Source organism: Cherax quadricarinatus, unplaced genomic scaffold (genome assembly GCF_038502225.1).
Source record: "Cherax quadricarinatus isolate ZL_2023a unplaced genomic scaffold, ASM3850222v1 Contig2345, whole genome shotgun sequence".
Lineage (NCBI taxonomy): Eukaryota > Metazoa > Arthropoda > Malacostraca > Decapoda > Parastacidae > Cherax > Cherax quadricarinatus.
In genome coordinates, this window is record NW_027197371.1 from 7,220 (window position 1) to 35,216 (window position 27,997).

Below are 27,997 nucleotides of genomic sequence, written 5' to 3' on the forward strand. Positions count from 1 at the left end.
CTTCGAGGATTTTTAAAGTGCCTTGTGACGAAATGGGTGCCGACTTCTCTGTTCTCCAGTTTCACACAGAGGTACGTTAGCTCTCACATGGCAAGATTCTAAATCGCGTGATACAACTTCGAGAGGAAATAACAATGCTGTTGGAACGAGGTCGTACGGCGAAGGAGAATATTCATGAAAAGATACAGGATGACTGTTTTATAACAAAGGTAGCCTACTTGGCAGATTTCTTCTCTGAGGTGAATTCCCTGAATATTTTACTCCAAGGAAACCTTACAATGCTGCACACAGCTCGTGGCAAAGTGGCAGCGTTCAAGTGTAAGATTCAATTTTACCAGAAAAGAGTTGAGGACGGTGACACAACTTTCGTCACTCAGATGATGACTCTCCTGGATTCTATGCTAGATGCTGAACGCAGTTTCCGTGAGATCTCAGCTCATCTTTTGGCAGTGAATGACGCCATCGAAAGTTACTTAACAGGACTGGACGACCGCTACTGATGCTTGGATCTACAGACCCTTTTCAGTCAAGGACAGTGTCATCAGTGATACTGATGTTGCTGCTAAGGTAGAATTTCTTCATATACATGAGGATTCTCAGCTGAAAGTCGAATTTACTGAACAAGAGCTCCCGACATTTTGGGCAGAAATGCAAGACGACTGTCCCATTCTTTCGATGTGTGCACTGACCATGCTGATCCAGTCCCCGTCAACCTATTGCTGCAAGGCTGGATTCTCAGCAATTCTAACACTGAAAACGAAGGCATGCAATAGGCTTGTGATCAATGCTGACATGAGGTGTTGCCAGTCAAGCACTGCTCCTCGCTTTGATAGACTAATAGCTGCAAAAGAATTTTAGCCATCCCACTGAGTGAATGAGAAGTAGGTTTTGTATGATGTTCAATATTCTGTGGAATTTGCAATTGTCTGGCATTTGTAGAGGCTATGTGGAATTTTTCAAGGTTTTTGTTCTGTGGCATTTTCAGTAAACCATGATCTTCCTATCATTTTGTTTTACCTCACCTTTTCACAAAGTTCACCATTTCAAATTTTATTATAGGGGTCACGGTAATACCCTGAAGAGTCTCGGGAACCTATAAGAATCTCATAAATGATAACTGTGTTATATACTTTACCTGTAATTTTAATATGTTTCATCTTCCCTACAGCAAAACAGACATTCTACATTGGTGATCGTGCCCTATTTTATTACTCACATGGTGAAGCTGGAATGTCATTGCACTTTACTGACGATCCTACAGAGATGATCATTGGAGCTCCAGGCGTCTTTAACTGGAAAGGTATCCAACCAGTGCTAATTAAAGGATTTTAAAAGCTACACTAGTTTGTTTTTTGTAGCACGTACAGTATAGTTAAAATCAAACTAGTGCACATTAATTTATTATTATTATTATTATAATCAAAAAGAAGCGCTAAGCACATTAATTTAAACTTTTGCTGTTTCTGTTTAATGTACTAAACATTAAATCTACTATGTTTTCCTGCTCTAATCTACTGGGTACGTGATGTTTTATAAGGTTAATACAACAATTATGGTAGCTATACTTACCTAACCTTTCCTTCTTGTTAACCAGTGTAGCATATACATTTTTTAACTGTTTCATTTATGTGTTCTCTGGCAATTTTTTTTAAACAACTTCTAAGTGTTTCTTTGTATGATAATCACAAAATTTTGTCACCCATCTATACATGCACTTTATGTAGTTTGACTTAATTGTATCACATGACATTCAGCATTAAATTGCATTTTTCCATTTCCTCAATATACCTACCAAAGTCATCTTCAAAGATTTATAATAATTTTTATTGCATATTTGGCACAAGTTTTTTGCAGCATCCATTAACAAATTCATGTAGTTTTCTATTCCTTTAGATAAGTTAGTTGACTTTTTTTTCCCCCTTGCACTTTTTCACCCTAATGGAAATACAAATTGGAATAAAGATCATAATGAATAAAAAATGCATAAACTGTGGGCATTATATTTTCTCATAAATCAGTGATGATCTGTTGTTCTATTCTAATAACCACATAGGTACAGTAATTCGTTACAAAGATGTTGAGCCTCCAGTCCCAGGAGAGATCTCCAAGCGTCGTCGCCGCCGCCAAGCTCTAATAAGCGAGAGTCAGATGTTCACCAGTCAGTTTGTGCCTAACCCTTACTTCACTGCACATATTGGAGATTTTGATCTCATGGGTTATGCTGTTACATCAGGAAGGTTCATATCCGAGGATACTATACTTTACGCTGGTGGAGCACCGCGTGGCGCTCTTTCTCATGGCAAGGTATGAATGTTGGCACAGAATACTTCCATAATTTTATTGTAACTATGAACATTAAATATGTGATTATAATGTATCATTGTGCACAAAATCGATATGCAATACAGTCTCTAGACGTTAATAGCTTTACTGTTGATTTTTCATGCAAATTACTTTTTATGCATTCAGAATATTGTATGTATAAGGTTATAGATGAAAGTTTTTCTTTTTCGGGCCACCCTGCCCTGGTGGGAATCGGCGGATGTGTTAATATAAAAAAAATAATAAAATAATATGTATAATAATGTATAATAATATGGATTTAGAAAAGGCATATGATATAGTGGATAAGGGAGCAATGTGGCAGATGTTGCAAATGAATAAAATAGGTAGTAAGTTACTAAATGGTGTAAAGAGTTTTTATGAGGATAGTGAGGCTCAGGCTGGGGTGTGTAGGAGAGAGGGAGATTACTTCCCAGTAAAAGTAGGTCCTAGGCAGGGTTGTGTAATGTCACTATGTTTGTTTAACATATTTATAGATGGGGTTGTAAAAAGAAGTAAATGCTAAGGCATTGGGGAAAGGGGTGGGATTAAATTATGGATTTAAATAATGGATTTAAGTTAGATAAATTTAGAATTAGAAAGGACATAGGTAAGTACTGGTTTTCAAACAGAGTTGTGGATATGTGGAATGGACTTCCGAGTAGGGTGATCAAGGCTAGGACCTTGGGTAGCTTTAAAAAGAGATTGGAGAAATATATACGTAAGTGGGAGGGGCTGGGTTTGATTGGTGTTGTGGGTACAGGAGTAAATTCTTGGGTAGTTCAGTGTAGGGGTGGTTTTGATAAGGACCTGCCTTGTATGAGCCAGTAGGCCTTGTGCAGTGTTTCTCCATTCTTATATTGTTATGAATCAAATACAAAATGGGAGTTGACACAGTTACATTTTGCTGATGATACTGTGCTTTTGGGGGATTCTAAAGAAAAGTTGCACAGGTTAGTGGACGAGTTTGGGAGGGTGTGTAAAGGTAGAAAGTTGACAGTGAACATAGATAAGAGTAAGGTGATGAGGGTATCAAATTTTTTTTTTTTTTTTTTTTGTTTTCAACAAGTCGGCCGTCTCCCACCGAGGCAGGGTGACCCAAAAAAGAAAGAAAATCCCCAAAAAGAAAATACTTTCATCATCATTCAACACTTTCACCACACTCACACATTATCACTGCTTTTGCAGAGGTGCTCAGAATACAACAGCTTAGAAGCATATACGTATAAAGATACACAACATATCCCTCCAAACTGCCAATATCCCAAACCCCTCCTTTAAAGTCCAGGCATTGTACTTCCCATTTCCAGGACTCAAGTCCGACTATATGAACATAACCGGTTTCCCTGAATCCCTTCACTAAATATTACCCTGCTCACACTCCAACAGATCGTATCAAATGATTTAGATAAAGAAAAATTTGATATTGCATTGGAGGGAGGGTGTATGGAAGAAAGGAATGTTTTCAGATACTTGGGAGTTGACTTGTCAGTGGATGGGTTTATGAAGGATGAGGTTAACTGTTACGTTGGTTTGTCCCTTATTACTTTGATAGTAAGGTTCTCACTACATGTTCTAGTGTGGGGTAGCTTTTACTTAATGGCCTTATTTGTCTAGGGGTAATACTTACATCATGGCTGATCATCTTGAGTGTCTCTGATACCCTTTCACCAGCCCTCTTCACAGGTTATGTAAACTACTACTATAAAAATATAACTGTATTCTCAATAGATATGTACAGAATATACAATCACAGCCTCCATTTTCAAAACAAAATCTACACACTCCATGCCTGTGCTCCACATGGTGTGTTGCAACAACTCTTGTCCTTCACTCTTCCTGACATAACTCTGGGCTAACCAGTGTTTTGACACACTTTAGTCACCCTGGGGTGATCAGTCCTTCTGACATTTAGAGCAAAGTCCCCATCAATTCAATATAATTAGGTATTCCAGAGTAACTGTTACTTATAAATACATGTTGGGTCCTATAGCCCAATAACATTAATCATAGAATTGATGAAGGAAAAAAGGTGATTGGTGCATTGGGGTATGTGTGGAGACAAAAAACGTTATCTATGAAGGCAAAGAAGGGAATGTACGAGAGTACGTATAGTAGTGCCAACACTCTTATATGGGTGTGAAGCATGGGCTGTAAATGCTGCAGTGAGGAGGTGGCTGGAGACAGTGGAGATGTCCTGTCTAAGGGCAATGTGTGGTGTAAATATTATGCAGAGAATTTGTAGTGTGGAAATTAGGAGGTGTGGAGTTACTAAAAGTATTAGTCAGAGGTCTGAAGAGGGGCTGTTGAGGTGATTTGGTCATTTAGAGAGAATGGAGCAAAGTAGAATGACTTGGAGAGCGTATAAATCTGTAGGGGAAGAAAGGCAGGGTAGGGGTCGTCCTGAAAAGGTTGGACGGAGGAGGTAAAGGAGGTTTTGTAGGCGAGGGGCTTGGACTTCCAGCAAGTTTATTCTCTATAAGGATTACAATGCGGGGTTTACAGATTTTGGTTATTGTGTAGTTTACGTGTAATAAAATACTAATTACAGAGGGGGGCCACAAGAACACCTAGCATGGCTAGGCATTTCAGGCAAACTTAGATTAATTCTTAACCCTAAATTATTACAAATTGTGGAGTAAGTTGACTAAATACTAAGTGACTAAATACTGGTTTGTTAGTTTAGCAATGTGAATGCTTTTGTTTTGGCACAATACATAGTTTCTATATTGGAGTATCACAGGCAAACTTATGACTAGTTAGGAATCATTATTTTAAGATTAAGATACGTATTTCTATGCTTATAGTCAAATGGGTGAGTGAGTGAGTGTAAGTGTGAACCACCAGGTGGTTTACATGTAGTTAGTCGACAGGGTGTATCAGGGAGATAAAAGGTTTTCTAACGGTAGTTTTGAAGGTGATGAATGTGTCTGCAGTTCTAGAGTTTTCAGGTAGGGTGTTCCAGATTTTAGGGCCTTTGACATACATTGAATTTTTGTAAAGGTTTAGTCGGACACGGGGAATGTCGTAGAGATGTTTGTGTCTGGTGTTATGCCTGTGGGTCCTGTCACAACTATCAAGAAAGCATTTGAGGTCAAGGTTAATATTGGAATTTAAGGTCCTGTATATGTAGATTGCACAGTAGTAAGTGTGGATATTCTGAACAGGGAGTAAGTTTAGATCTATGAAGAGTGGGGGGGGTGTGTTGCCAGGGATGGGATTTAGTGATTATTCTTGCTGCGGCTTTATGTTGAGTTATTATTGGCTTTAGGTGTGTTGCTGCAGTTGATCCCCAAGCACAAATAGCATAGGTGACGTATGGATAAATGAGTGAATGGTATAGTGCGAGAAGGGCATTTTGTGGCACGTAGTATCGTATCTTGGAGAGGATCCCCACCGTTTTGGATACTTTTTTTGTTATGTGTTGGATATGGGTGCTGAAATTCAGGTTGTTGTCGAGGTATAGGCTTAGGAATTTGCCCTCATTATGTCTGGCAATTAGAGTGTTGTCAATCCTAATGTTAAGTTGAGCAGCACCTGCTCTGCTACCAAACATAATATAGTAGGTTTTGTTAGTGTTAAGTGTAAGTTTATTGGCTATCATCCAAGTTGATATTTTGAGCAGCTCCTCATTAACAATGGTGTTGCGGGTGGCAGGATTGGGGTGGGAGATGACATAAGTCGTGTCGTCAGCAAAGAGAATGGGTTTCAGGTGTTGGGATACATTTGGAAGATCATTGATGTAAATGAGGAAGAGCAGGGGTCCAAGGACACTTCCCTGTGGAACTCCAGTATCAAGTGGCAGTGTTGATGATGCTGTGTCTTTAATGGTGACATACTGCTACCTATTAGTAAGGTAGGATTTGAAATATGCAAGCGCATGGCCTCTTATGCCATAATGGTCTAGTTTGTGGAGTAGGATGCCGTGGTCTACTGTGTCAAAAGCTTTTCTTTGGTCAATAAAAATTCCTAGCGGATATTCCTTATTTTCCAATGCTGTGTATAGCAGATCTAGCATTTTTACAATTGCATCATTAGTGCTTTTATTTTTCCTGAATCCAAATTGGCAGGGGTTGAGTATGTTTTGTGCCATTATAAATGAATACAGTCTCCTGTGCATGAGTTTCTCGAAGATTTTGGATAGCAATGGTAAGTTTGATATTGGCCTATAGTTGTTTACATCTGTAGGGTCACCACCTTTATGTATTGCAAGTGTGCGTGAGCATGTTAGATAGGAGTGAATGGAGACTGATGGTTTTTGGGACCTGATGAGCTGTTGGAGTGTGAGCTGGGTAATATTTTGTGAAGGGATTCAGGGAAACCAGTTAGCCGGACTTGAGTCACGGCCGACGTGTTTAAAAAAAAAAAAAGTACAATAATTTGACAATACCTGAAATTAGTAATAAAATACAGTACTGATAATAAATAATATAATAGATTTCTTTCTGTAAGATTCTTGTCTTGACACTGGTAAAGTGCTTTAGATACATGGAAGTGAATGTACCTTTCCCTTCCTCAGATCAACCTCAGTTGCCTCCCACTAACCACACTCTGTATGGTTTTTTGTGTGTTTAACTCTTCTTCACTGTTGTATTTGTTTGAAATTTTATGTTCCAGGTTCTTATCTTCGCTTTCCCTGACCATGAATCTCAAAGCTTGTTTGTGATAGCAGAGTGGCAGGGCACACAGCTAGGAGAGAACTTTGGAGCAGCACTTGCTGCTGCTGACATAAATGGTGATGGACTTAGTGATCTGGTGGTGGGCTCCCCAATGTACTCCCTACCAGATATTCCTGATATGGGTAAAATTCAGGTCTATCTCAGCAGTAGGGTAAGCTTCTTATTATGCTATAAATTTCATCATCTGCATGCAGTTCTTGAATGTTCTTTAATGAATGATAAATTAAGGCAATAAGTGGTTCATGGAACTGCCCACAGACAGAAATCTTTCATATTTGTTTACATAAATATAAAATGGTATGTAATAAATTCCATTCCAGCTTTTGTTATAATTGTACTAATCTTAATACAGAATCAAGTACCAGAGTTATTAAACATTGGCTACTTTGGATCCCAAACCCGCAATGCCAGGTTTGGCACCACCCTGGCTTCTCCTGGTGACCTTAATGCTGATGGCTTCCAAGGTAAGCCATTCTTCTTAAAGGTTTAATTGTGTGACTTAATGTGTTTTCATCGTCACTGAATGTTACTTATTTAGGTACAAATGAACCCACATGGAGCAAATAAGGTTAAGAGATAGAGAGCATTTTCACTGTTGAGCTTTACCAAGTCATGAGTCAAGTCATAAGTCAACCTGTCAAGGCATGATGATAAAGCTTGACACTGAATGTAACATTATCAGAATAAAGACTTCTCTATAAGATGTGTTTCCTTATCATAATTGCTGAGTCTATTTGTCAGTCAACCCATATTATAATCTACCACTAAATATTTAGTAGACTGCCACGTTTCATGTGTCCAGGCACTGTGTTACCATTACCACTTACATTGTGGACATAGTCTGCTTAATCGACTACTGGACATAAACAGAAGCCCAGTGAGTTGAACTTAGTCCACTATACTGATAGACTACTGGACATACCAAGACTAGAGTACAATATTACTGTACAGTACAGCTGTACATGTACCTGAAAAGGAAAGAGTTAAAAGTACAGTACAATACAGTTTGAGTAGAGTAGAGTAATTTTTCTTACCTTTTCCGGCAATTATATGGGAATACTGTGCATCTGAAAGTTCGTGATCTAGTGGTGATTCATACCTAGAATAATTTCTTGTGTGTAAAGCTGTAGCAGTAACATTGCAGATGGTATAGAAGACCACACCATCTGCTTGACAGTTAAGGTCAAACGTTTCTTGGCACCATCACTTGCTTTAGAGGCCATTGTTAATAACACTCTACATGGCACTTGAATACAATAACAGAAAACATTGTAAATCAAGAAAAAATTGGAAATGGAAATGAAATAATGATAGAAAGTAAGTGCATACTCAGACAATAACAAACTGATGTGAGCTGAATCACTGGCCCCATTGCACAGGAACAATGAAAATTGATGTGTCTATAACAAAGCCTTAATCGAACAAACTAGTGATTAATCAAACTTGGTCAACTTTATTGATGGTATGACTAGACCAAACATTTGTGCAATATAGCAGATTTCATCTGCTGCATTGCAAACACATTGAACCATTGTCGTCATATTTCTTGTCCGTTTTATCTCATATCCTCTTTACTGAGTTCTCTTTTATCGAGATTTTACTGTAGTTCCGATTTTAGAAAGGTAACCCGCCCAAAATGTTTTAGCCTACTGTGGCACTCTTGTCTATTTAATTTTCTCCATGTTGGCTCAGTTGTGCCATTCACCAGTGTTATTAGTTTTGTGTTGGGATTAAATGTTTTATTTTTAGACATAACTAAAGAAGCACGAGCAATAAGTACTCTACACCAGTAATATGTATAAACTAGAATTTAAAGAAAAATCTATATTGTAAATAAATTACAAAATAAAATTTTAAAATGTACACCATCTACATTGTAAATAATTTTTTCAAAGTTTTACCTTACAGAATCTTCATCAAATTGAGTAAATTTAGGCTTGCCATGTGCTCTACATCCAATCATACTTAATATGTACTTTTTGACATTTACACACTTAATTATCTATAATACAGCATAGAGTTTTCAATATGTATAACTTATGCCCTGAGCATCACCACAAAATATCCTACCACATGCTACTTATCTGTCTTAACATACTCATGATCCAGGATGGCATCCCCTGCTTTATAAAGGTAGATTACCTGGAGGGAGTATCAAGATCAATGACTTTGCGGGCCAGTTCGTGACCAGGCTTCATGATGGATCAGGGCCTGATCAATCAGGCTGTTACTGCTGGTCACATATAAACTGACGTATGAGCTACAGCCTGGCTGGTCAGGAACTAACTTTGGTGCCTCTCCCGTGTCTACTTGAAGACGGCCAGGGGTCTATTGGTAATCCCCCTTATGTATGCTGGTAGGCAATTGAACAGTCTTCAGGCCCTGACACTTATTGTGTTGTCTCTTAACATACTCATGGCACCCCTGCTTTTCATTGAGGGGATGTTGCATCTCCTGCCAAATCTTTTGCTTTTGTAGGAGTGATTTTCATGTGTAGATTTGTGATTAGTCCCTGTAAGATTTTCCAGATGTTTATTATCATGTATCTTTCTCACCAGCATTCCAGGGAGTACAGATCAAGGGATTTCAACCATTCCCAGTAATCTATGTTCTTTATTGTACTTATATGTACCATGAAAATATTCTCTGTGTATTCACCTGGTCTGCAGTTTTGCCTGCCTTGAAAGGGGCCATTAGTGTACAGCAATATTCCAACCTAGAGAGAACAAACTATTTGAAGAGAATCATCATGGGCTTGGCATCCCTAGTTTTGAAGGTTCTCATTATCCATCCTCTCATTTTCCTAGCAGATGTGGTAGTTACATCATTGTGATCTTTGAAAGTGAGATCCTCTGACATTATCACTCCCAGGTCATTCACATTATTTTTTCGCTCTCTCGTGTGGTTGGAATTTGTTTTATGCTCTGATCCAGTTTTTATTTCCTCAGGTTTTCTATAGTGGATTTATTGAAACTTCATATTGTGTTCTGAGGCCCATTTAAACACTTGGTTAATGTCCACTTTGAGATTTGCATTTTCCTCAATGAATGACAGTCATGCAAATTCTGGTATTGTCAGCAAATGAGGACATTGTGCTGTGGCTTACATCTCTGTCAGATATGAAAATGAAAATTTAAAAATTACATATAATTTTTTTTATAATGTTTCTGTTTTCCTTTTGAAAATGATCATTGAGGTAGTCTTGGGTATTATTCTGTAGGCCACTGCCATATTATTAATACGTAAATCATTTTACTATACAAATTGTTGACCTTCTAGATGTGGTAGTGGGAGCACCATGGGAGGGAGATGGTGCAGTGTATGTTTACATGGGCTCTGCTGGTGGGCTGAGGCAAAAGTATTCACAAAGAATTACTCCAGAGACTTTCCCAGACCAGCTCTCAGGATTTGGTATGGCTTTGTCTCGAGGAATTGACATTGACAACAATGACTATCCAGGTTAGTATTATAATTTGGCTTTTTATGGCTAAAATGATTTAATATATACTATTGTAAATCTGAAATGGTAATTCTCAGTAAAAAATGCAGTATATTATTTATAATTTTATGATATTCTTATATAACAGATATTAAAAACATGAAATATTGCAAAATTACTTTACATCAAAACAAATTGCTGTGATTAGTTATACATACTGTAATTTCTCCCAACTGATTCCCCTAATATCACACTAATAAATGAATATAATGAAAATATATAATTTTTCTAGTATGAAGTGTATTTCTGTATAGGATTTGATAACAATAGTTATTACAAAAACCTAAGATTTGTCTACTCCCCTCCTGGTACACAGGAAAGGGAAAAATAAAGGGAGGAGAGGGGGGAAGTTAGGATGAAGTGAGAGAGAGATAGAAAGCAAGAGTGAGAGAGAGAGGAAAGAGAGAGAAAGGAAGAAAGCTAAGGGTAGTCTTTTTATATTCTTGTATAATTTGGCAAATTCACCTTTATTCTTAAATTCTAGATTTGGCGATTGGCAGTTTTATATCTGGCCACGTCGTTGTGATAAAGACTCGTCCAGTGGCAACCCTCACAGGCTACCTGACTGCCTCACCACCTACTATATCCCTGAAAGACAAGGCCTTCCAGCTCTCAGCATGTATCGAATATAAAGGCTATAAAGTTCCAAGGCATTTCTGTAAGTCATACATGTAATGTGCCTCTTCATAATGGTATAAGTTTATTCAGAAATGCTATGTAAAACCAGAAGCTTTCCAATTAAGTCTGTTGAATATGTTACTTATTTCTTTATCAGTGTCATATTATACTTTATAGAAATAAAGATTTTCAGTAATAAAACAAATAGGTCAATGAAAAAGCAATAAAGAAAATGACAGTAAATATACCTATTGTTAATGAGCCATAAAATACAAAGGTGATAAAAACAGAAATACAGTGGTACCTCGGGATATGAACAGCTCAAAACACGAACAATTATGCAAGTGTATTTGTATAAGTGCTTTTATAAGTGTATTTTTGGGGGTCTGAAACATACTAATCGAATTTACATTATTCCTTATGGGAACAAATTCGTTCGGTACTAATCGAATTTACATTATTCCTTATGGGAACAAATTCGTTTGGTATCAGCACTCGAACAGCCTTCCGGAATGAATTAAGTTCATATCCCAAGATACCACTGAATCTTGACCACTGCAACCACAATTAGGCGAGTACACACACTTAAAACTGTAATAGTTTACCACAGTGTTAAAATCTGTATGATATACACTCTCAATACCTGCAGTGGTCTGCCACAGCCAGGACTTGAGGTTGTCTAATACAACCTGTTAAGACTGTGGTTTTTACACACAAGTGTTTTTATCTTGTTTTCCCTTTCTTTCAGCTTTTATCTTAATGCTTTTTCTGTAGCTAGGATACAGAATTATTCTTAACCCGTAAACGTATATATATGCGTTTTTACCGCTAGTGCCCCAAACGTATATATTTATACGTTTTATTTTTCCTGCCTTCAAATTTGGCACAATTGGCCTGAGATGCCTTGTCAGCATAGAGTGGGTTCTAACACTCAGTGTGCGTTGTATTAAAAAAATCTGGGACCCCTTAGTACCTTGTGGGAGCACCAGTTCAAATGAGTGCCAGCTAGAGCAAACAGCGCAGCAAACACCTTGGATTCACTGATGTCATGTAGTATTAACACTCCCATTTTAAGAGGAAAGTGATTTTGACCCTGAGTTTAGTGACTTTGAGGTAGATGTGGCCAAAAGTGGCTGAGAAAATATAAAAAAAAAACTCCATAATAACCCATGTGCAATATTTGTGCAACACTTTCAGAAAGTCTTATAACCTATGCCCTAAGTAAAGAGAAACAATTCTGGCTGGCTGACTGGCTGATTGGCTGGCTAGCTGGCTGGCCATCTGCATGGCAGCCAGCTGTGTGGCTGGCCGGCTGCTGGCAGCCTGGCTCTATCTCCATTTGTCTGTCTGTATCTATGGCTATCTCTGTCTCTATCTGTCTCTGTCTATCCCTGTCTATCTCTGTTTGTCTCTGTCTATCTCTTTCTATCTGCCTGTCTATCTCTGTCTCACAGGTACACATTGACGATTGACGATTGGACAGACACTTTTCTTAACAAAATACTTAGACTATACAACAAACATTGTCCTGTAAAAATGAAACAGATCACGAATAAACAGCTCGGTTGCCCATGGCTAACCAGCAGCATTCTGAAATCCATTGATATGAAACACCAATATGAAAAGCAATATAGACAGGGCTTAATACACAAAGATATTCTTAAACAATATTCATCAGTGCTCACCAAATTAATAAAGAAAGCCAAACAACTGTACTACTACAGCAGATTCACTGACACAGGAGGAGATATAAAAAAGACCTGGAAAAACACTTTCCCAGATTCTGGGGATCCACAAACTGAAATAAAACCAAGAATATTGTCCTAACCAAACCTAATGAAACACCACTGCATCCCACTGATACAGCTAACAAGATAAACGACTTCTTCTCAAACATAGGATCTGATCTCGCCAGTAAAATCCCATGTACCAACACCCGTGCCGGGGACTACCTAGATGGGAATTTTCCAAATTCCCTCTATCTTGTACCAAGTGAGCCCACGGAAGTCACCGCGATTATAGTCACTCAAAAATAACTCAGGGAATCTGTCTCACGTCCCACCAATACTGTATTGTACAAGCGAGAGGCCCATGTCCTTTCACATGCTATTACATTACTTTTTAACAAGTCACTAGAAACTAGCACTTTCCCGACACTACTCAAGACAGCAAGGGCTACACCAATACGTAAAGGTGGTGACCCTACAGATGTAAACAACTATAGGTCAATATCAAACTTACCATTGCTATCCAAAATCTTCGAGAAACTCGTGCACAGGAGACTATATTCATTTTTAACAGCACAAAACATACTCAACCCCTGCCAATTTGCATTCAGGAAAAATAAAAGCACTAATGATGCAATTGTAAAAATGCTAGATCTGCTTTACACAGCATTGGAAAATAAGGAATATCCGCTAGGAATTTTTATTGACCTAAGAAAAGCATTTGACACAGTAGACCACTGCATCCTACTCCACAGACTTGACCATTATGGTATAAGAGGCCATGCGCTTGCGTATTTCAAATTCTACCTTACTAATAGGTATCAGTATGTCACCATTAAAGACACAGCCTCATCAGCATGGTCACTTGATACTGGAGTTCCGTAGGGAAGTGTCCTTGGTCCCCTGCTCTTCCTCATTTACATTAATGATCTTCCAAACGTATCCCAACACCTGAAACCCATTCTTTTTGCTGACGGCACGACTTACGTCATCTCCCACCCTAATCTTCCCACCCTCAACACCATTGTCAATGAGGAGCTGCTCAAAATTCTGACTTGGATGACAGCCTATAAACTTACACTTAACACTGACAAAACCTACTACATTATGTTTGGTAGCAGAGTAGGAGATGCGCAAATTAACATTAAGATCGACAACACTCTAATTGCCAGACATAATGAGGGCAAATTCCTAGGTCTATACCTCGACAACAACGTAAATTTCAGCACCCATATCCAACACATAACAAAATAAGTATCCAAAACTGTGGGAATCCTGTCCAAGATATGATATTACGTGCTGCAAACTGCCCTTCTCACACTATACCATTCACTCATTTATCCATACCTCACCTATGCTATTTGTGCTTGGGGATCAACTGCAGCAACACATCTAAAGCCAATAATAACCCAACAAAAAGCCACAATAAGAATAATCACTAAATCCCATCCCTGGCAACACCCCCCCCCCCACTCTTCATAGATCTAAACTTACTCCCTGTTCAGAACATCCACACTTACTACTGTGCAATCTACATCTATAGGACCTTAAATTCCAATATTAACCTTGACCTCAAATGCTTTCTTGATAGTTGTGACAGGACCCACAGGCACAACACCAGACACAAACATCTCTGACATTCCCCGTGTCCGTCGAAACCTTTACAAAAATTCAGTGTGTGTCAAAGGGCCTAAAATCTGGAACACCTTACCTGAAAACTCTAGAACTGCAGACACATTAATCACTTTCAAAACTACAGTTAGAAAACATCTTATCTCCCTGATACACCCCTATTATTCTTTTGGTACTTTAATTGTGAATTTTATTTTGTCAATTTAAATCTAGTTATACTCTTGATCTTGTCAACAACCTATACCAGACTCAAGTGCAATTGCAAGTACCATTTCAATTTGTATTTTTATATTATAAGTTTATATTATAAGTCTAAGATTGTTTTCATATCTTAGTGACTATATTGTGTGTGCAATTAGTGTATATTTCAATTATATTATTGTTCAAGGCCCTTAACTATCTTTTGCTAACTAGTACCAACTACCTCATATATTTTTTTTTCTACTTTTTTTATTCTTTTGCTACCTTAACTTGTATATTTTATCTTGTCAATTTAAATCTAGTTATACTCTAATTCTTGTAAACAACTTATATAACACCTTAGTGCAATTACAACTGAGAGTCTTGTGCCTTTTTTATATCATTAGATTAAACTCAGTTGTACTATACTCATTCTAGCTCAATACTCAAATTCTAGCATAGTCAATTACTAGTGAGAGCCTGGTGCTATTTTTAATTTCATTATTAGATTACTAGTTGTACAAATTCATTACATTAGACCATAGTCATTAATTAGACTTAGTGCAATTACATGTGAGAGTCTTGTGCTATTTTCAATTTGTATTTTTATATTATTAGTTTATACCTAGTTGTACTTTAGCTCATTCCAGCACAACACATAGACAACACCAACTTCATTATGTGTATTAGTGACTATACTCTACATGACCAAAATGCTATAGCTATATACTTGTCCAAACTTCCCACCACTACAGATATCAGTACTAAAACTCAACACACAACTCAGGATATAAATAACCATAATTTAAACCTAGAAGATGATTGATCACGTTGACCCTGATCTAAACCTCCATAATCTGACACACAATCAAAACCTATTGGAAAGTAACTGCCTTTACTACACAGCATCACAAGCCAGCACTATCCTAAACAATGCTAAAAGTCTATCAGTACTTAACTACAACATCAGGTCCTTAAGCAAACACTATGATGACCTCCTGGCACTCCTTGAATCACTAAAGACACCCTTCTCCTGCATTATTCTTACTGAGACCTGGCTTAAGCAGGACACAATAGATATCTACCCTCTACCAGGATACACAGCAATCCACAACTGCAGACCATACCAAGTTGGGGGTGGTATTGCAATCTATTACTCTAACCAATTATCTTGTATTAGCACCACTTGCTTTAGTGATGAATATGGAGAATACATTTTTGCTAATTTTACTGTAAAAAACCTTAAGACGCCTATAACAATCGGTGCCATTTACCGGATACCCCACACAAACATCCCAAATTTCAGTGAGAAATTAAAGGCACTAATAACAAACAGACAAATGAATAAGCACCACCTTCTCTTAGCTGGAGACTTCAACATCAACCTTGGCCTACTAGATGATCAGCCTGTAACTGATTTCATCAACAATATGAACAACACACTTCTCATACCAACAATAACTAAACCAACCAGGCTCACTGAAACAAGTGCAACCATAATAGACCACATATGGACCAATATACTAGCCCCCCTTAAATCAGGGATAATCACAGATAGCACTACAGACCACTACCCTACCTTCCTCTTGACAAACATTAGTAAACCACCACTTGAATACAACAAAGTCTCATTTAGACTCCATGATGAGGCCTCAATAAGGAAGTTCACAGCTGACCTAGAGACTGTTGACTGGCCTACAGAATTCTCCAAGGCCAATGGTATTGATGACTGGACAGACATTTTTCTTAACAAACTACTTAGACTATACAACAAACATTGTCCTATAAAAACGAAACAGATCACAAACAAACGGCTTGGTTGCCCATGGCTAACCAGCACCATTCTGAAATCCATTGATAAGAAACACCAATATGAAAAGCAATATAGACAGGGCTTAATACACAAAGATATTCTTAAACACTATTCATCAGTCCTCACCAAAGTAATAAAGAAAGCCAAACAACTATACTACTCCAGTAGATTCACTGACACAAGAGGAGATATAAAAAAGACCTGGAAAACACTCTCTCAGATTCTAGGGACCCACAAACTGAAAAAAAACAAGAATATTGTCCTAACTAAACCTAATGAAACACCACTGCAACCCACTGACACAGCTAACAAGATAAACGACTTCTTCTCAACCATAGGTTCTAATCTCGCCAATAAAATCCCACGTACCAATGCCCATGCCGGGGACTACCTAGATGGGAATTTCCCAAATTCCTTCTATCTTGCTCCAACTGAGCCCACGGAAGTCACCGAGATTATAAAGTCACTTAAAAATAACTCAGGGAATCTGTCTCATGTCCCACCATTATTGTACAAGAGAGCGGCCCATGTCCTCTCGCATACTATCTCATTACTTTTTAACAAGTCACTAGAAACTAGCACCTTCCCGAAACTACTCAAGACGGCAAGGGTTACACCAATACATAAAGGTGGTGACCCTACAGATTTAAACAACTATAGGCCAATATCAAACTTACCATTGCTATCCAAAATCTTTGAGAAACTCGTGCACAGGAGACTATATTCATTTATAACGGCACAAAACATACTCAACCCCTGCCAATTTGGATTCAGGAAAAATAAAAGCACTAATGATGCAATCATAAAAATGCTAGATCTGCTTTACACAGCATTGGAAAATAAGGAATATCCACTAGGAATTTTTATTGACCTAAGAAAAGCTTTTGACACAGTAGACCACGGCATCCTACTCCACAAACTTGACCATTATGGTATAAGAGGCCATGCGCTTGCATATTTCAAATCTTACCTTACTAATAGGTATCAGTATGTCACCATTAAAGACACAGCATCAACAACACAGCCACTTGATACTGGAGTTCCGCAGGGAAGTGTCCTTGGTCCCCTGCTCTTCCTCATATACATCAATGATCTTCCAAACGTATCTCAACACCTGAACCCCATTCTCTTTGCTGACGACACGACTTATGTCATCTCTCACCCTAATCTTGCCACCCTCAACACCATTGTTAATGAGGAGCTGATCAAAATATCGACTTGGATGACAGCCAATAAACTTACGCTTAACGCTGACAAAACCTACTACATTATGTTTGGTAGCAGAGCAGGAGATGCGCAAATTAACATTAAGATCGACAACACTCTAATTGCCAGGCATAATGAGGGCAAATTCCTAGGCCTATACCTCGACAACAACCTGAACTTCAGCACCCATATCCAACACATAACCAAAAAAGTATCCAAAACGGTTGGGATCCTCTCCAAGATACGATACTACGTGCCGCAAACTGCCCTTCTCACACTATACCATTCACTTATATATCCATACCTCACCTATGCTATCTGTGCTTGGGGTTCAACTGCAGCAACACACCTAAAGCCAATAATAACCCAACAAAAAGCCGCAGTAAGAATAATCACTAAATCCCATCCCTGGCAACACACCCCCCCCACTCTTCATAGATCTAAACTTACTCCCTGTTCAGTACATCCACACTTACTACTGTGCAATCTACATCTACAGGACCTTAAATTCCAATATTAACCTTGACCTAAAATGCTTTCTTGATAGTTGTGACAGAACCCACAGGCACAACACCAGACACAAACATCTCTATGACATTCCCCGTGTCCGACTAAACCTTTACAAAAATTCAATGTATGTCAAAGGCCCTAAAATCTGGAACACCCTACCTGAAAATTCTAAAACTGCAGACACATTCATCACCTTCAAAACTACCATCAGAAAACATCTTATCTCCCTGATACACCCTGTCAACTAATTATACGAATACCACCTGGTGGTTCACACTTACACTCACTCACCCATTTGACCATAAACAGAAATATCAATCTCAATCTCAAAATAATGAATCTTAACTAGTCATAAGTTGGCCTGTGATACTCCAATACTGAAACTATGTTTTTTTTTTTTTTTTTATTATCACACCGGCCGATTCCCACCAAGGCAGGGTGGCCCGAAAAAGAAAAACTTTCACCATCATTCACTCCATCACTGTCTTGCCAGAAGGGTGCTTTACACTACAGTTTTTAAACTGCAACATTAACACCCCTCCTTCAGAGTGCAGGCACTGTACTTCCCATCTCCAGGACTCAAGTCCGGCCTGCCGGTTTCCCTGAATCCCTTCATAAATGTTACTTTGCTCACACTCCAACAGCACGTCAAGTATTAAAAACCATTTGTCTCCATTCACTCCTATCAAACACGCTCACGCATGCCTGCTGGAAGTCCAAGCCCCTCGCACACAAAACCTCCTTTACCCCCTCCCTCCAACCTTTCCTAGGCCGACCCCTACCCCGCCTTCCTTCCACTACAGACTGATACACTCTTGAAGTCATTCTGTTTCGCTCCATTCTCTCTACATGTCCGAACCACCTCAACAACCCTTCCTCAGCCCTCTGGACAACAGTTTTGGTAATCCCGCACCTCCTCCTAACTTCCAAACTACGAATTCTCTGCATTATATTCACACCACACATTGCCCTCAGACATGACATCTCCACTGCCTCCAGCCTTCTCCTCGCTGCAACATTCATCACCCACGCTTCACACCCATATAAGAGCGTTGGTAAAACTATACTCTCATACATTCCCCTCTTTGCCTCCAAGGACAAAGTTCTTTGTCTCCACAGACTCCTAAGTGCACCACTCACTCTTTTTCCCTCATCAATTCTATGATTCACCTCATCTTTCATAGACCCATCCGCTGACACGTCCACTCCCAAATATCTGAATACATTCACCTCCTCCATACTCTCTCCCTCCAATCTGATATCCAATCTTTCATCACCTAATCTTTTTGTTATCCTCATAACCTTACTCTTTCCTGTATTCACTTTAATTTTCTTCTTTTGCACACCCTACCAAATTCATCCACCAATCTCTGCAACTTCTCTTCAGAATCTCCCAAGAGCACAGTGTCATCAGCAAAGAGCAGCTGTGACAACTCCCACTTTGTGTGTGATTCTTTATCTTTTAACTCCACGCCTCTTGCCAAGACCCTCGCATTTACTTCTCTTACAACCCCATCTATAAATATATTAAACAACCACGGTGACATCACACATCCTTGTCTAAGGCCTACTTTTACTGGGAAATAATTTCCCTCTTTCCTACATACTCTAACTTGAGCCTCACTATCCTCGTAAAAACTCTTCACTGCTTTCAGTAACCTACCTCCTACACCATACACTTGCAACATCTGCCACATTGCCCCCCTATCCACCCTGTCATACGCCTTTTCCAAATCCATAAATGCCACAAAGACCTCTTTAGCCTTATCTAAATACTGTTCACTTATATGTTTCACTGTAAACACCTGGTCCACACACCCCCTACCTTTCCTAAAGCCTCCTTGTTCATCTGCTATAGGGGTGGACTTTGTTTTTCATGCTTCAAGGGAACTTATTATTTTATTATTATTACTTATTCTCCTTCTCCTCCTCCTCCTCCTCCTCTTCCTCCTCCTCTTCCTCTTCCTCCTCCTCTTCCTCTTCCTCCTCCTCTTCCTCTTCCTCCTCCTCCTCTTCCTCCTCCTCATCCTCCTCCTCCTCCTCCTCCTCCTCCTCTTCCTCCTCCTCCTCTTCCTCCTCCTCCTCCTCTTCCTCCTCCTCCTCCTCTTCCTCCTCCTCTTCCTCCTCCTCTTCCTCCTCCTCCTTTTCCTCCTCTTCTTCCTCCTCTTCTTCCTCCTCCTCCTCTTCCTTGTCCTCCTCTTCCTCCTCCTCTTCCTCCTCCTCCTCTTCCTCCTCCTCTTCCTCCTCTTCCTCCTCCTTCACTTCCTCCTCCTCTTTCGTCGTCGTCGTCATCATCATCTACTTCCACATATCCAAAACATTGCTGGGACCTATAAATACTTTGTATATACACCTACCATCCGACTTACGACCTGCTCGACATACGACGACTCGACTTATGACCGTGTTTTTTATGCCAAATTTCTTGGAAATAAACAAGTGTTTGTGTTGTACACAGTGTTTATCCTAAACCTTAATATGAAAAAATGGAAAAAATGATATATTAGCAACACTTCTGCAAGCAGCAGTGCTCCATGTTGCCACCAGGTGATCTCCAAGTGCCTACTTTGAGGCCTCATATCTCGATAAGTACTGACCCTAAATTTTTTTTTTTATCCTATAACACTTAGAAAAAATGTGCTCTTTCTTTCAATAAAAAAAAAATTTATTTTTCAAAATATTCGGGGCAATGGGGTAGTGAACGTATACATAAATACGTTTGGACCGTTTACGGGTTAAAATACAGTATGTATAGGCTTTACTGTTTAAATAAACTTTAAAACATTTTGTAGATAATGCACTTACTTTAATTAGTAAACTTACTTATTGAATACATTTTTATATATGTAAATTACTTTTTTATTTACAGCTATCCAGGGTAACATATCTCTTGATTATGGATTTCTGCCTCCACGAGCTTTCTTCACAGATACCAGTGCCTATACCCAAGTGTTTGATAGCTCCATCACCTATGGACAAGCTGTGTGTAAACAATATGCAGTTACAGTCAAGGTATGTGTCATTGTAGGAAACAAATTGAATAACATAGTCAAGAAATGACATAGGTGTAGAGCAAAATATTTATTGTGGCCACATTTTACACCTATGTAGAGCTTGACATAGAGAAAAATAATGTAACTGTAAGAAGCTAGTTATTCCCTTTTCTTCATTATTGTTGACAGTCTGCCTTTACAACAAGACTGGAGAAGTTTAAATATAAACAGACCATTTTAAGTTTTTAATTCCTCAACAAATGGTGAACACTTTTCAGCAAATGGGTCTATGAAGGATGAGGTGAATCATAGAATTGATGAGGGGAAAAGGGTGAGTGGCATACTTAGGAGTCTGTGGAGACAAAAAATTTTGTCCATGGAAGCAAAGAGGGGAATGTATGAGAGTATAATTATACCAACACTTTTATATGGGTGTGAAGCATGGGTGATGAATGTTGCAACGAGGAGAAGGCTGGAGGCAGTGGAGATGTCAGGTCTCAGGGCAATGTGTGGTGTGAATATAATGCAGAGAATTCATAGTTTGGAAATTAGGAGGAGGTGTGAGATTACCAAAACTATTATCCAGAGGGCTGAGCAGGGGTTGTTGAGGTGGTTCGGACATGTAGAGAGAATGGAACAAAACAGAATGACTTCAAGAGTGTATAAATCTGTTGTGGAGGGAAGGTGGGGCAGGGGTCGGCCTAGGAAAGGTTGGAGGGAGGGGGGTAAAGAAGGTTTTGTGTGCAAGGGGCTTGGACTTCCAGCAAGCATGTGTGAGCATATTTGATAGGAGTGAATGGAGACAAATTGTTTTTAATACTTGATGTGCTGTTGGAGTATGAGCAAAGTAACATTTACAGAGGGATTCAGGAAAACTGGCAGGCCAGACTAGAGTCCTGGAGATGGGAAGTACAGTGTCTGCACTCTGAAGGAGGGGTGTTAATGTTGCAGTTTTATAACTAGTGTAAAGCACTCCTCTGGCAAGACAGTGATGGAGTGAATGATGGTGAAAGTTTTTCTCTTTCTGGCCACCCTGCCTTGGTGGGAATCGGCTGATGTATTAATAAAAATAATAATAAATAAATACTTTATTCTGTTCTATTTACAACTGTTTTGAGAAGTACTATACAGTTGACCCTTGGACAACATGGGGGTTAGGGGTGTTTACACCCCAACCCCCTCCTGTGCAGTTGAAAATCCATGTATAACTTTTCACTCCCCAACATCTCAACTACTAAGGGCCTACTGTTGACTGGAAGCCTTACCAATAACATAAGCAGTTGATTAACACATATTTTGTTTGTTATATGTATTATATACTATATTTTTACAATAAAGCAAACTAGAGAAAAGAAAATATTAAGAAAATCATAAGGAAGAGAAAATACATTTACAGTACTGTTCTGTATTTATTGATACCATAGATTTGCATCGTCTGTTTACAAGATGAATTGTCTGCCAATACCTATATCATTATTGTCTTATATGATGGAGTGTGAGAAAAGTAACATTTATGAAGGGATTCAGGGAAACCAGCAGGCCGGACTTGAGTCCTGGAGTAAGTAAGTAAGTAAGTAAGTTTATTCACGTATGCACAAATACAGTTACATAGAATTATCATACATAGCAGCATATGTGTAGAGAACCTAGGATAACCCATAAAAGTCAGACTGAGTGACTTATTTCCATTGGGGTCCTTTTACCTTATTACTGTATTATAATATAAAGGTTATAATATTTTCTTATTATTCTATAATGAAGATAACATCTTATTATCATACTAAAAAGACTATCTTCTACAAGAGGGTCATTAAGACTATCTACAATACGAGGGTCATTACTAGGAATAAGGTAAAATTTACACGTATGTTAGCTAAAAAATAGAAAATCATTCCCCTCCCTTTCTGTAGCTACATTCATCAGACACCTTTTGGCACTCTTCTTGAACTGGTTCATGCTATGACTGGCTTTGACATGTGCGGGTAGTCTGTTCCATTCCTTTATTGCTGTACAATAAAAGGTGTTTGATGCCTGGCCAATGACTGTGAGTACTACAAAGTTGTGCTCTCTCCCCCTAGTACTATGATTGCTTTGGTTTCCAACCTTGACAAAATTGACAGCAAGATATTCTGGACACTGTTTGTGAGCAATTTTATAAACATGATTTAGCTTCAGTTGTTTTACTCTGTCTTCAACATTCAGCATATCCAACTGCTGTAATTCATCCTGGCCTACATGTTCTCTTGGTCCCAGCCCCAGGATGAATCTTACGATTTTGTTCTGGGTGATTTGTAGTCTATCTTTCAGTTTTTTTTGTCAAGGCAGAGTACCATGAAGAGCATGTGTAATCCATATGGCATTGTATAAGGGCTAGACATAGGGTCCTGCGAGCCTCAGAGGGTAGACACTGTGCTTGTCTATACAGGAACTTCAGTCTGGTATTCGCTTTCTTTACTACACTGTTCCCTATCGATTCTCCTGACATGCATGGGTCAAAGGGGATTCCCAGATATTTTACTGATGAAACCAAAGTGATGGGCTCCCCATTACACTGTACATTAAAATTATTTACCCTTCACAGTTTATGTTTCGTGCCAAAGAGAATGGCTTCAGTTTTCCCGAGGTGTAATGATAGTTTGTTGTCTACTAACCATTTGCTGCAGGACTCCAGTTCCAGTGGAGATGGGAAGTACAGCATTTACACTCTGAAGGAGGGCTGTTAATGTTGCAGTTTTATAACTGTAGAGTAAAGCACCCCTCTGGCAAGACAGTGATGGAGTGAATGATGATAAAAGTTTTTCTTTTTCGGGCCACCCTGCCTTGGTGGGAATTGGCCGATGTGTTAATAAAATAAAAAAAAATGATTAAAAAACATATTATACATGTTATACATATTACTAACACTAAACATCAAAATTTAAAAGATAATGTGTAAAACATTGTAGATGTTATACATATTACTAACACTAGACATCAAAATTTAAAAGATACAGTGGAACCCTGAATATTGGCTATAATCCGTTCCAGAAGGTTGGCCTAAATTCGAAGCAATATTTCCCCTAAGAATTAATGTAAATACAATTAATCCGTTCCAGACACCCAAAAATAATAAAAAAAAATAATTTTGTAAAGTTTAACATATGCAAAACAATTAACATTTAAATTATTATTACATACCTGTATTGAAGACTCTTGTTGGCATATGGAAGACAGGGAGGAGGGGGGAGGGAGGAGGAAAGGTTATTGTTTAGAAGGGGAATCCCCCTTCATAATGACTTCCAGTATCAAGTCCCTCTCTGGGGTTACTTCCCTTCTTTGTCTTTTAATGGTACTAGGACCAGCTTGAGAGTCATTGGACCCCTGTCACACAAAAAAACTGTCCAGAGAGGTTTGTTTCTGGCACCTTCTTAAGATTTGCCTGAAGTGGGCCAATATGCATTCATAACACCTAACTTTTTCTTAACTTTTTTGGTTGCAAATCTCCAAAAAATTTTCCAATACAGTGGACCATTGGTTTTTGTGTTTAATCCGTTTCAGAACAATCGGCCAAAACTGAAATCAGTTAAAGCCGAAACCATTTTCCCCATAAGAAATAATGTAAATGGAATTAATCAATTCCAGACACCCAGAAGTATCTACAAATATTTTTTTTTTTTTTACCTTCAAGATAGATTTACTTGCACAAAAGAATGAACATTACACATGACACTTACCTTTATTGAAGGCTGTTGTTGCTGGAAGGAAGACAGGGAAGATGGGAGAGGGAAGTGTGTTTATGCTTTAGAAGGGGAATCCCCCTCTATAAGGGCTGTAGGTACCTAGTCCTTATCTAGGGTCACTGCCCTCCTTTGTTTTTTAATGCCACTAGGACCAGCTTGAGAGTCACTGGACCACTGTTGCACAAAATATCTGTCCAGATGGGTCTGTTTCTGGCATCTCTTTAAAATTTCCCTAAAATGGGACATGGCATTGTCATTGTAAAAGTCGCCAGCATGGATTGCAATAGCTTTCTCAGGGTGATGTTGCTCCACAAATGACTGCACTCTAGTCCATATTGCACAAATCTTAATCTCTGAAGAAGGCACCTGCTTCCATCTCTCTTCCTCCTCCTCTGCATCAATTTCCTGTGCTGTGATCTGTTGCTGTTGCAGATGAAGCTCTTTCAGCTCATCAGTGGTTAGCTCTTAATTGTGGTCATTCACCACCAACTCTTCCACATCCTCGCCACTCACATGGAATTCCCCAATGCCACAGTTGATTGCACAATTGATTTCTTTTTTAAGTTCTACAGTGTTCCTCACTTTCTTTAACAAAGCACTGGTACTACGAGCTTTCTTTGGGGCCATGGTCGCTTATTTAGCAGTCACATACAAACAAGTGGCAAAAACAATGGATTATTACGAAACGTTTCATATGACCTGGCAGGATATGCTCACTTGCCGAGAAACAATGCTACGCTGGCTGAGAATGCATGTGGGAGGCGGCTTTGTCTGCACGCTGGGCACTGGACAGGTTCTGTACAGTCAAGGAAAATGGAGGTAATCAACAAAAATGGAACCAAAAAATCGATGAAAAATGTCGGCCAAAACCGAAATTAGTGATAACGGAGATCGACGAAAACTGAAGATCCATTGTATATTTAGTGAAAAAAATCTGCATACAAGTGGACTCTCTCAGTTCAAACCAGTGTTATTCAGGGGTCAACTATATATTATTTTTGTCTTCTTTAACTTTCATTTGACTGACATACAAATACATACTGACCCATATACAGTATCATAAACACTAAAGGTGTTAGATAAGAGTGAGTGGAGATGCATGGTTTTTGGGACATGACAGTCTGGTGGAGTGTGAGCAGGGTAATAATTTGTGAAGGAATTCAGGGAAACTGGTTAGCTGGAAATGAGTCCTGGAGGTGCGAGTACAATGCCTGGACTTTAACCCTTTCAGGGTCCGTCCCGTAGATCTACGGCTTTACGTTCAGGGTCCAAACCGTAGATCTACGCCATGAGCTCAGCTCACTCTGATAAACTGTGAGTGGTACATTTGGGCCTAGATATGAGAGAATACATCTATGTGGTATGTGTGCACCACATAAAACAGATCCTGCAGCACACTGTGTATAATGAGAGAAAAAAAATGAAATCATGATTTTTCGATTAAAATAGCAACTTTGCAGTGTTTTTTCGTATGTTTTTTATAGTTGTATTTGCGATTTCTTGGTCTCATTTGATAGAATGGAAGACATATTACAGAAATAGAGATGATTTTGATTGGTTTTAGCACTGGAAATGGCTTGAAACTGAGCTCAAAGTAGCAGAAATGTTAAATTTTTGCCGATATTCAAGAGTAAACAAACGACCTCACACGTCTAATACACGTCAGCTGGTGGGTCTAATATACATTCACAAATATGGTGATGATATTTATACAATTATTACAGTATTGCATAACAGTAAATCTTCTATTTTTTGGTGTGAATAAAAATTCATTATGTGAATAAAAAATCAAAATGGAATTTATTTGTAAAGCCTCAAAACATAACTAATGAATAGAGGAAATGTTAGTTTAGTGCCAGGAATGCCTACATTGTTCATTCTGGACCCTATTTTGAAATTGGAATATTTTGAACTTTGTGTTAAATTGGCCAAATTAACAATTTCCGATCACTTTATTTTGTAGTTGAAACAGTTGACTTGACGATTTCTTGTGCTCAATCGATAGAATAGAAGTAATACTAGTGAAATAGCTAAGAATTTGGTTGATTGGAATAATGCAATTGGCCTAAAATGGGAGTCAAAGTCGGCAAAATCGCCGATTCGTAAATATCGCTGACACATCAAAATTCGCGAGAGCATAATTTCGTTAATTTTCCACCAAATTTCGTACTTTTTGTTTTATTACCTTCACAAAAAGATTCTCTACGATTTCATAAGAAAAAATAAAAATTTTTTTTTTTTAAATTCTTGGACACTGGTGCGTGACTCCAGATTTGGGCCTTGGACCCTGAAAGGGTTAAAGGAGGGGTGGTTTGGGATATTGGGTGTTTGGAGTGACATCTAAACTGTTGTATCTAGGTGCCTCTGCGAAGACAGCAGTTATGTGTTAAAAAAAATCCTCATGTTATATGATGGCCTTATATATGATGTGCAGTTACAGCTGAAATGGGAAGAATTATATATACGTTTTTTCTGTTTCTAGGAAGATAAAATAGATGGACGTGAGCCCCTGTTGCTGAAGATGGAATATCAGCTGCCTGAGTTACAAGGAATGCCAATAATTTGTGAGTAGACAAATGGAGAGTGAGAGCTTCATGTGGTGTAATTGATGTTATATGGTCATCCACACACACACACACCTAGAGTATACCTGGAGAGGGTTTTGGGGGTCAGTGCCCCTGTGCCCCAGTCTGTGACCAGGCCTCGTGGTGCACCAGGGTCTGATCAACCAGGCTGTTACTGTTGGCTGCACGTAAACAGACGAATGAACCACAGCCCTGCTAGTCAGGTACTGACTTTAGGTGCCTGTCCAGTGTCTTCGTGAAGACAGCCAGGGGTCTATTGGTAATCCCCCTTATGTATGCTAGGAGGCAGTTCAACATTCTTGGTCCCCTGACACTTTTGGTGTTTGTCTATCTTAGTGTACTCGTGGCTTTCCTGCTTTTCATTGGGAGGATGTTGCATTGCCTGCTGAGCCTTTTGCTTTCAGTGGGAGTGATTTTCGTGTGCAAATTTGGTACTAATCCCTTTAGAATTTTCCAAGTATATATTATCAAGTATCTGTCTCTCGCCTGCATCCAGGAAATATAAGCCAAGGAA

The 27,997-nt window shown here is 38.8% G+C and overlaps 1 protein-coding gene across 1 annotated transcript; it reads left to right on the top strand.

Moving 5' to 3' along the window:
- The first annotated feature begins 1,162 nt into the window (after nucleotides 1-1,162).
- LOC138851834 (integrin alpha-9-like) lies at nucleotides 1,163-27,488 on the top strand. Its single transcript, XM_070081328.1, has 8 exons — nucleotides 1,163-1,300; nucleotides 2,054-2,304; nucleotides 6,940-7,152; nucleotides 7,354-7,465; nucleotides 10,281-10,460; nucleotides 10,985-11,158; nucleotides 21,056-21,198; nucleotides 27,381-27,488. Exons 1-8 carry the CDS (start codon nucleotides 1,231-1,233, stop codon nucleotides 27,468-27,470), a joined length of 1,233 nt encoding a protein of 410 aa, XP_069937429.1. The 5' UTR covers nucleotides 1,163-1,230; the 3' UTR covers nucleotides 27,471-27,488.
- Nucleotides 27,489-27,997: the final 509 nt, after the last annotated feature.